Source organism: Rhea americana, unplaced genomic scaffold (assembly GCF_003343005.1).
Source record: "Rhea americana isolate MKP2758 unplaced genomic scaffold, rheAme1 scaffold_245, whole genome shotgun sequence".
Classification (NCBI taxonomy): Eukaryota; Metazoa; Chordata; class Aves; order Rheiformes; family Rheidae; genus Rhea; species Rhea americana.
Genome location: NW_028186363.1, coordinates 1,187,171 through 1,198,631, shown reverse-complemented (window position 1 = coordinate 1,198,631; position 11,461 = coordinate 1,187,171). Strand labels below are relative to the sequence as shown.

At 36.8% G+C, this 11,461-nt stretch overlaps 1 protein-coding gene across 1 annotated transcript in view; it reads left to right on the top strand.

Moving 5' to 3' along the window:
- Positions 1 to 875: 875 nt before the first annotated feature.
- FMN1 (formin 1) overlaps positions 876 to 11,461 on the top strand; it is a 142,976-nt gene continuing 132,390 nt past the window's right edge. Inside the window, exons 1-2 of the mRNA XM_085306681.1 lie at positions 876 to 2,954; positions 5,021 to 5,138. Coding sequence (XP_085162807.1) covers positions 1,578 to 2,954; positions 5,021 to 5,138 — 1,495 coding nt within the window. The 5' untranslated portion in view covers positions 876 to 1,577. The remainder of the gene's footprint in view (positions 2,955 to 5,020; positions 5,139 to 11,461) is intronic.

Genomic DNA, 11,461 nt, shown 5'->3' with positions numbered 1-11,461 from the left:
GTGATCTGCAGCTGATTTTCCAGTCCAGGTGAGCTTACAGCACATTGCTTATGATTACTCTTCACAGCTAAATGGCTAGCTGCTGAGTGAGCCTCTAACTTGGGTGCAAAACACAGAATTAATATATTTGAATTTCTAACCCGCTAATGTGGAAATCTGCCTAAAGAAAATTCTTAATGGCAAAGGAATAAGAAGATTCCAAGTTCTTTCAGATTTGCAATCTTTACAGTTCCATGAATAAAAAAAGGAACAAAAGTGAAGACTTTTGCCTGGAACCTGAACTAAATGTTAATGACTGCCTGGATATCAAATATGCCTAAGAGTATTTTGCACTGTCTTTATATGTGTGTTAAGAAAAAAAAAAATATGTACATATATATATATATAATCTCCAGCAGTTTCTGTTCATGTTGAGATATAGAGATTTGAAGATTTCCTTCAAGTAATTTCAATGATACTTATTAAAAGCAGTTTTGCACATATAGCATTATCTAGGTAGTATACAGGTGAAAGTTATCAAAAAAATACGCCAGTAGAGATTGTTTCATTTTGAAATACTGCAAGCTTGAGTTACATGCAGATGAATGAACAATCTGCCTGATCTCTACACAGTTAACTTCTTATTTCTGGGCTTTGGCTGCTTACCCTGCCCACCAAACAGCTTCTAGGCGCTGGGTGTGGTGAAAGCCTTTGATAAGTACCTGTTTATAGTTCACAGAAATAGCTGTGTAGAGTAAGGACAGTAGTAATATGAAACCAGTCCTGTTGGTTTTTGTGCGTGGCCCTGGAGGCTGAAATCTGCATTCCAGATGAAACCTGCAGCAAATCGGAAGAGAGCCTCATTTTGTTTTTCTTTATTCAGCTTCAAGGGCATTCAGTCTAGTTTACTTTGGCCAGCTGAGGATTGAGAACACTGCAGGAGCTCTGTGTAATTTCAGGGGAAGCTTCAGAAATAGCACTTTATTTGGATTTTCATTTTGCATTTTTTTTCTGACGATGGATTTACAAAAGAAGATCTTTATGAAAGTGGAAAGATTACATGAACGAATCCTTCAGGAATTTTCTGCTGACAAATGTTCAGAACTCGTATACTGGCATAAGGAAGTAGCGAACTATAAATGCCTACTGTTCTCTTCGGGAGACTTGTTTATATAGTTGCTCTGCACTTTTTAGCAAGTAGGAAGTCGTGTGTAGCCAGTAGAATTGCAGGAGTTGGAACAGCAATCATTGGTTGAATTTTCAGCTGAGATTAGTGTGCTGGCATATTTGCTGTGACAAAAAGCCTTTTGTGCAAAGGAACAAGTACGAAGCTGCTGAGAACTTGTGTACGGTGCGTCTTTTTGTTTCTCTTGAAGTAGAGTTTTGAGATTGGATAGACACTTCTGGTTAGTAACYGCAGCACTGAAAACCGGAAGGAGGGGTACTGTGATCTGGGGGAGACCGGCTTCCTTCACAGGGTAGATAACTTGCTTGTTGCTTTTCCTGTAGTAAATTAATAGACTGAATGCATATAATAAACGTTTGTGTAGCAGGTAGTAGCACTAACAGCAGTAAAACTATTCAATATTTCACTCGACATGGAAGAAGAAAATGCAGCACCTGATTGTGGTGAGCTTCCACAACAGGAGAACACAGCAGAAAGCGAACCTGATTTTTTCACTACATTTTCTGTGAAAACACTTCTTGGATTTACAACTAAATTGGAATCAAAAACTTCCAAAGAAGAAACAGTGCTTAAAGCATTTCAACCTTTGCACACCGATATAAACACTCATGCTGACAACCAGCATGCGAGGAATGATAATGATAGTGTTGACGACTCAGAAAATCGGCACAGAGTGACTAGTACCAGTGGGCAAGCTGACCCCATGCCTCGCAGCCAGGCTGACCTGGAACTGGACTTGGCTGAGCAGAATGAGTTACTTTGTCACCATTTAAGGTTTGTACAGACTTCTTTGTCCGAATCTGACAATGATGACAAGGATGCTATTCTTGTACAAGGTACTTTGGTTCATACAACAAGTGATACAGAGTCGGACAGCGAGAGTAAGGACCTAGACACCGATGAAAACCAAACTATCAAATCTGTGCTAAATAATGCTGCTTTGTCTGCTGAGGCTTTGGACAATAACAATCAAAATAAGGAAGTGTCAGAATCAGAAGAGTACAAAGATAGTGATGACACTGTGAGCAGAGATGAAATGGAGTTACACCCACCGCTTGCTAAGCAGCTTCCAGCAGGGCTGGGTGGTATTCTGGATCATGACTCCGAAGGAAAAGACAAGATGTTAATGGATGAGCACTTAAGTCACCTGCTTGCTGTAGGGGAAAGCCCTCAAGAACCTCCAGATGAAGAACAAAGACCCTCAGCTGATAATACGTCTCTCCAAAAAACAGCACTGGTTGAAAAGACTTTTCAGCTGCCCGCTTTCTTCAGTGTACTACGTGTGAGGAAAAAAGGACTAACTACAGAGGATGGGGAGACAGTTACAGAAATTAAACCAAGGGAAGATGACTTAGCTCTGCTTAAATTGCGACAGCCTGTTAAAAAATCCAGTATTACATCAGGTTTGACCACTAAAAAAAAATCAGCTGAACTTAAAACAAGTCCTACTTTCCTGGAACAACTCTCTCAGCTGTTAAACATAGATGTCTCCAAGAATGATTTGGGTGAGGGTTCTGGTGAGGCTGAGGACAGTGATGAAGCCCAAGAGAACAAAACCTCTGGCAAAACAGAACCACGTTTTCCTTCTGAGGAAATAAAATCAAGCCCTGCTGAATCTGCACTGGATGTCTTTAAAGCTTTATTCACWCGGCCTCCTAAAAAAGAAACAACTGCAGATACTTCAGAGCTGGAAGCCATAAAACGCAAAATGAGAAGTGAAAAAGAGTCCTTGAAAGCTGTATTTGAAAGGTCAAAATCAAAACCTGGGGACGGACCATCAGACAAGTCTGTAGGTTGAATTACTTTTTCTTCCTAGTACCTGGAAGTAGATGAATATGATTTTTTTTTCTTGTTTAAAAATAATGATGAGAACTTACAATCAAAATGTCAGTATTGTCCTTTATTTTTGTCAATCTCCAATTTTGGATTCTAGACTTAAGCATTTTGGGGGCTAGTTTTTCAAAATTGTTGATCAGCAGATCTAGCTGAATTCAGTGAGAATGAGTGGTAATCAGAGCTTTTGAATTAAAAGATTTTGAAAATAAGTATCAGATCTTAAAATATTGCTACAAAACAGTTGTCCATATGTTAAGTATGGCTTAAAATTAGTTTTGTGCTGCAAATATTTACTGTAAAATTATTTAGCATTCTGTCTCACTGCTCTTTTTCAATTTTTTTTTTTTTTTTTTACTTTTAAAAGTGATATTTCATTCGTTAAAAGCTGATACAACAAGTAAGGAATGATTTTCAGTATAATTTATCCAAGAAAGTGTATTTTCCCCGTTTGTATACGTGTATCTGGCTTTACAAGTATTGATAAGCGTTTAATCTTATCCCAGTATAATTCAGCGATTTCAGTTAGACAACTCACATTTTAGCTTAATATAAGCATTTGCAAGGTTAATAGTCTTATGCATATGGTGGTTTGGATATGTATACTTCCGAGAAAAGAAAAAAAAATCTATGCTAAGATTTTTATAAAACCACAGCAGGAAATGAAATTTTAGTGCAATTACCCTTTCAGCTCCCCTAATCCCAAATTCRTACAGTTAGGTCTTTGGCAGATATAATTAATTCATAAGATTGTTCTTGTTGACTAAAGGAGGAATTACCTGAATGATTAAATGATACAGAATCAGACCCTAAACCTGAAGCTACGTAAGTTAGTTTGCTGTGTTAATTTGTATGTATTCTGTTTCAATTTTTTWAAAAAATATGAATTAAAAAGTGTTCTATAATCTTGACTGATAACCTGAGTAGACTGATGATACCAATTTAAGTAAACTACCTATGGGAAGGAGAAAATAGGTACTGACTGGCTGCGGCATGTGCAACAATTAGAGTTGGTCTTGCCATTCCCATTCCTGGGTTGCTTATTCATGCTTCTGCCATTCCCTGTGCTCTGCTGGCGCAAGTGTTTGTGTAGCTCGCGGAGAACCAAGCTGGGAAGTTGGTCAGATTCATCACACAGGCTGAAGGAGGAAGCACAGGAGTCAGTATGAGTGGCTTTTTTAGATGTCTGCTTTTAAATGTTTTAAATATACATCATACTGTTGCACGGGGGTCTAATTCAAATCTACGTTTTATGGGGGCAAAGCCAACGTAAAAAGAACTTGCCTTCCTTTTTTGCTTGCGCCTACGGTCCACTTATGAACACTTTCATAGCAGYGTTTTTCTGGTGCTTCAGTTGCATCCATGCAGTTGCTGGTAGTGACCTGTTGTAAATCAGATTATGGAAGTGTTCTAGATGTTAAAAAAACAAACAATAACCAAAAAAAAAAACACTAAAGGAATGCTTATTTAGTGTTTTTGCCRTTTTAAGGCTTACTCCCCCATGCCAGTTGATAGCGCAGTCCCATTAGGAGTTGCATCAGCACTTTGTCAGTGTGGTRTGTGGCCTGAGCACGCTTCTGCGGGGAGGGACAGGAATTTCTTGACCCAGCTCTGCTTCTAAGAATTGTATTGTCAAATGACATCTTAGGTGAATCCCAGTAATGTTTACCTGGAAGAGGAGCACAGGTAGCTCTTCTCACTCTGAAAAAAAGATGCATGAAAAAATCCTGGTGTTCTGGCCTCTTTAGTTCACAAAAGGATAGGCAGCTTTCCACACTGATGTGAACACTTTGAACACTTCCAACAAAACATTGCATGTGATATGCATTATGATATTTTCCTTCTCAAAATTATTTTTCTACACTAATTTCTCTGTATCCCTCCTAACTAACTGAATGTTATTTGAATCAGTGGAATGAGAGACGACAATTCTAGAATGTACCTGTTGAGTTAAGCATGGCAGTTGCTATTTTAGAATGGTTTGATATTGCACTCTAATTTTTTCTTGTGTAATTTCAACAGCCTGACCTGAGTCCCTCAGAGCAAGATGACAAGACTCCAGGGAGACTGCAGACTGTGTGGCCACCACCAAAAGCACAGCATGAAGAAGGAAAAGTAGGATTAAAGTACACAGAAGCAGGTAAAACAGAGAGATGAACATTTACAGAAATCAGTTTCTGGAATTTTTTTATATTGATTAGTATAGAAACACAGTGATAAGTCACTGTATAGTCTTATCTGGAAAAACAGACATTTTATTTTTGGAATATGTTGTTTACTGTGACCCRATAAGTATGTAGTTTTCTAAATCTAAATAGTCAAATTTGTGTTGAAATCTAAATGCTTACATATATAAATTTCATGAGGAAAGAAGTGGGTTTTGATATATTGGGTTGCCCTTCTGTAGAGGGATTCTGTTTGAATGACAAACAGAATACAGAACTAATGGAAAACTTCACTCCTTTTCATTGTCCTAGAATGTGGGGCACAGCGATTCTTGTACAGTCTGGTCCCATGTGCTTGGTTTTTATTTATTTTTTTTTTAAGGCAGTGTCACACTGTTAAATTGAGAATGAAAGGAATTAATACCAATTTTGCAACTTGGGTATARACATAGGAATACTCATATCCTTCCAGATCACTTGTATAGCTAGCCATGTATCTTATTTCACAGTGAGTACATGAGAGGGTATGTCTAAAGCCCCAAACTAACTAATTATCAGATAAGCAGATATTTTTTCTGAAGTTTTTTTTTGTTATTTAGATAAATACTTCTATAACATATTTAAAGGGGAAAAAGAGATTATTGAAGCTACTGTAACTGTTTCAAATTTCTATTCTTAAATATAATGCAGGATGTCCTTCTTACTCATACATCACTCATAAATCATGGCATTCTCTACAAAAATGAAATGAAAGGCAGTGGGCCATCTGTTCTTCATGTTCCTGATGACTTTAGCAAGTACCACCTATAAAGGATTATGTAGGATTTGAAAAAAGTTTTTGTACTACCTTGCTGTGAGAAGTTGTACATGCTGGCAGTGTATGGTTATCTTTCCAATTGTAGTGGCTATCCATTTATGTCATTCAAGGTAATACTTTTTTCTTCTCCTTTCATCAGCTCTTTCTGCCTTCATTTTCTTTTTTATGAAGTGGGCATGATACTGGAAGTATAGAAGTGGTTGGAAGATTCAGAAAACTTCTTTTCCTTCAGTTTTGACAAGAAAAAAGTTTCTCTAATTTAAATGGAATTACCTCRTTTACACTGTTTCCAATCTAAAGTGTGAGAGGGTATTACTAGATAGGCAAGACAATATTTGTGTCAATACAGGTATTCAACTATTAACAAGGATTTCTACAGTCTCTTTCTGTTACTCTTACATTGTTATTATAGGCTACATGCTTGCAGTATTTTATTTTCTCCAGATAAGTATTTTTCTCCCTTTTTGACTATAATCATCAGTAGCAAAAACGTGTCTGAAATAAAGAAAGAAAAAGAAACTGAATTAACAAAAGCTCCAAATTCTACTACTTGTCAAGAAATTAGGTCATGCTTAACAAAATTTGAATAGGAGACCATGCAAATTGTTACTGTTTAYTACTGAGATATTTTGAGTGAAGTGCCATCTGCTAATGGTGAGTTTGCTAAGTCAAATTTTTATACAGTCCAGATTCCACAGCCCATTAGTCCCCTGGTCTCTGGTAGTGAGAAGGATCTGAATGAAAAAAAAAAAAAAAAGCTGGTGATTCAGMTAGGATGAGATACAGTAGTACTTTTAAAGGAGAGAGGCAAACACTGCGTGTGCAGTATCTGTTAAGGGCATGGTAGTTACATATGAACCTCTCTGTTAATATCCATGAATGCCCAGAAAACAGTGATGGTGGCAAAGACGCTGCAAGCAGTTATAAGTTGCCATATGGTGGACAGTTACATCTGTTTTTTTCAAACATTAGGATGATTATATTAAAGCACTATGCACAGGAATGAATATTTATAGTCTCCTGCAAGTGAAAGATGGTACTGTTTGTATGAATAGTGCAGATATAATTCAAAAATCAGAGCTTGTATTCAAGATTGGTCTGATTGCTAGATTTTTTTGAATATTTATGAAAGTCACAATAAAACGTTACTTCTAAACTCCATCTCTTCTCTGTGATAGTGGCTGGTACCTGCAAAGTGCATATGTATACTGATATTTCCCCTCATGACCGTCCTTGCCCATATTTTCCTCCCAGCCTCCAGTACTTTAGGAAGTCTTGTCCAAAAGGTGGATTTCTTAAAAAGTGATTTCATATGATTGAAGGCAAGCTAATGTTGATCATTAAACCTGGAGAGGTCTCAAAAYGATCACCTGAAATTCTGTTTCCCACCAGTGCCCTTTCCCAACAGCTAAGATCAAATGAAAAGTTCTTGATTTCAGAATCAAGTTTTAAAATTCTCTGTGGCAGGGTTCTTTGTGAGTCCAGTCTCTTACCCCTGATTTTCCTGAACAGATGATTGTCTGTAACATAGAGCAGTGCTAAAATGCCTTATTTTAACTTTCAGTCATTTTTCACACTAACAGTTTAATTTCTGTAATTAGGAGATTCATCTACCAAAGCAATAGGAGTATACATGCAAATAATGAAAATAAGCTAGATTATTAGATAGTTATTCATTTAGTACAGCTTTATTTTAGAGTTAAACCAAATATATCTGTCATAACTATGCTGACGTATTTATACAGTGATCTCATTTCCAAGAGACATTAGTGGACACATCCTTTGTAATTCTAACGTAGTACAGRAATATGTATGTATTTTTATGAGATAGTATAGCTTTTTTTACGTTCATCATGAGAAATTAGTATTTCAAGTATAAAGTTGTAAGTATTTAACACTGAAAATTTGAAAGTCAGAATTCTTTCTCACGGTTCTAAGTCTTTCATTTACTTCTTTCATGCCCATGCAATAGGACAGCTATGACAAGAGGGCACAAATATTGAGTGAGAGGATTACTGGCTTTTTGATCTTTTCTCACCTACTTGCCATGTTTTTCCTCATTGTTCTTGGAAGCAAGAACATGGAAGCAAGAAATTCAAGCTTAATTGCTCCTACGCAGCAGACATTGCAGTGACTCATAGCAGCTTGGAGAAGTAAGTAACTCCCTCCTAAGGCCTCCCGTCTGGCTTGGTGTGTGGGAAACCGACTGAAAAGCAAACAGTCATAACAAGGAACACGTGTGTTGAACTGACTARGACTGTTAGGATCGTTAGAACTGAATGAAGTTAGTGATCAAATATAATTCTGCAACAGATTTATTCCATGCCTTTGATGACATCCTGTGTAGTCAAAGTATTGTCACCCACAACATTTAAAAATTTCTGGTAAATATCCCCAAATCTTGAGTTGTAAGTTTTGAATTAAAAGGATGATACCATGAGATTTTTGAACATCTTGTGTTTTCTTAATCCCTCAATTCCTCTGTTGCTATATTGAAAATGACTGCACTGTGAACTCTGTATTTAACACAAACTGTTTATGTGGGTCTCTAGAAAAACTGGAGCTTCTTTGAAGTATGTAAGTCTAAAATAGTTGAAGTCCAACAAATCTGTAATACAGTACATCATTTRTATTCTGGAAGACTAGAAAAAGGATATTTTCATTTATAACTATATATTTATTCCATGGAAACCTTTCCTGTGTAATGAAAGACATTTCTGTGCATTGTTCTGTGGTCCTAAAATTCTGTTCCTCCATTTTTATTTTTTTTTCCTCTCTCTTTCTCTCACTTTTCTTCTTTTTTCTTTTTTTTCTTTTTTTCTTTTTCAGATTTTTCTCATTTTTAAGCATCAGAATTGGTAGAAGGTTAGATGTCTCAGCTATTACATGTGATGAAAATACCCGGCCAGGTAGAGGAGACAAATTCACCAGTGAGCTCATCTGTTATATCAGGCAGCGCAGAATCAACGTGTAGCGAATGCCTCAGCTGGATCAGAGCATGCAGCCTATCAGACAGATACAACAAGGRGAGTTCAGGCAGGAGTTCTGCTGCTCACTAAACTACGGATATTTGAAGAATAGTCTCCCCATTAAGGAGATACAGAAGAGAAAAGAACTGCAGTACCTGTGATCCTTACTAAAAAATGCATATTTAGCATGAGGATCAAATTAGTTGTCTTATGTAAATCAGAGAGAATTTTGTCTGCTGCTTAAGCAAACTAAAATGATTTTAAAAAGTATTTGTCATTCCTATTGGAGAAAACACTGAAAGAAAGTATAGTTGAAATATTAATCCACCTAGTGTTCTTTTTCACAACATTTTTCAAGTTCATTCAAATGTTTACATTTAACAAAAGAACTCAAAACCCCCTTCTCTCACAGTCTGTCTTTTCGTCATACTTAAATCTGGAGTGAAGTCATGCTCTCTCAATGTGCCCCAATCTGTATGACAGTAGTATAAGCACAGCTTTGATTTCAGTGTAAAGAAAGAAATCAGGAGATAACTGAAAAAAAGATTAAAAAGTTTAAAGAAAAAAGGTCTGAATAAGAATCAAAAGAAATAAAAAATAATAGCAGAGATTTACTGCCAGGTGTCATATATATTGAAGCTTTACTCCCCTGTGCTCTGTGTTCACAGCAAGAAAATTACTTTTTGGTCATGATATAAATGCAGAGAATAACCTACTTATTTGGGAGAAAGAGAGGCTTAATGGCCTAAGCAAAGATATGAGAGATAAGAACGTGATTGCTCATCCACCACTTCAGACAGGCTTCCTTTGTGGCCTTGAACAATTTACGTTTGTCTCCAAAAGCAGACATGATGCTTGATGCTGTTAGTGTCCTGAAGGGAGTTCTTGTAAATCCATTCATTCGTTTTTGTACTTTCTTCTGAGTGATGAATAGGTACTGGTATCTATGTCGTATATTTTGCATTTGTCATTTAAGGAAGAGCAGCCTGAAATTTAGTTATCAGAAAGTGCTGGGGTCAGAAGTAAGCTGAATAGCAGGTCTGATAATGTCAGTGTCTCTTAAACCTGGATTGATGCTTCTTAAGAAGGAGATTGTACCTTTGACAATCTAGATCTCTACTGTCTACTTACTCTCCTTTTTCATATATTATCATTATTATTTGCTTGAATTGTGGTACTATCTAGAAACTGTAGTGAGGTGGACTCCAGGAAGGGTGTCTGACTTGGATGATTCTTACTTAAAAGCTGTGTGATGACACAGTAGATGTAGAGAGGTGTATGTACTCTCATATTGACATAACAAAATAGTGTGTCTTTAACTGCTTCAGCAAGTAGAAGTTCTGTGAATAAACAGATTACTGCCAAGTGCTAAAGTAATAGTGTTAAAGTAATATTCAAACAAACATTTTGCTAGGGATCTCAGAGGCAGCAGCTGCTTTCCAAGATGCCTGGTATCTCCGTTTCATATAGGGTATGGGATTTGACTGTATTATCTTGTGTTATATGGGGATATTTCTCAGCCTGAGAGGTATTTGTTTTTCAAACTGCAGGTTTATTGAGTACTGTAAGTGATATAGGAGGCCTTAAGGCAGTAAAGAGGAATTCTTATCTCCTCCTGCTAGAGCTTGTGAATGGGCAACAGGAGCCTCCCTCTTTTTCTCTCCCCATCTCAGCTGATTCTGTTCTTCATACTGTGCCTCTTGAGACAAGAATAAAAAGCTAGGCATCTATTAATGCTGAAGATTTGTTGTTAAGATGCTTGGGTTTCCTTCCCAGCCATGATGCTATCTTCTGGAATGGCTTCAGGAAAGTTATATGAGCTTTCCAGGCTTCAGTTTATCCATCTGTAAAACTGGAGCAAAACTCCTGACGAATGTTTTAAGCCAGATGCAAGATATTTTACAATCCCCTTTTTGTGTATAAGATACTGTCATTAGATAGAGAGGTAGAATGGAAAAAATACCTACTTCCAATGCTGAAAACAGCAAAAAATAGCATTTAGAATGTGGAAACTCTGCCTAATGACATGTGGTGAAATGTTCTTGTCTGTCTATCTACTGGGGATTATGTAATTGCAGGATGAAGGAGGAGGAGAAGTATGCTTCAGTTTTTTCAGTAAAATCCCTGTTTTATTTCCATAATGGGCACTGGTTTTTGTAATACAGTCATTTAAGGATACCTATGTCTAGATGTATGCATTACTGCAGATGCCTAACAAGCCCTTTTTTGCAGTATACAAAGCCATAACTGAATGCATATGTCTGTCTAGCCATAGATACCAGTCTGCTTAAGAATTCACATCTGGAACAGCTGGTAATCTGTTATCTGCACAAAGTTATGGCAAGTTCTGCAAGTTTTGTATTTCCTTTMCTGTACTGTAGTTTTTATTTTGAAATATATTCACTGCTTATTTACATGTCTTTACCAATGTGATGTTGCAAAGCCCAAAATGGTCACAGGATTTTACTAGATGGTTAATGAAAGGCAGTGAAAGAGCAATTGTGTTTAGCAG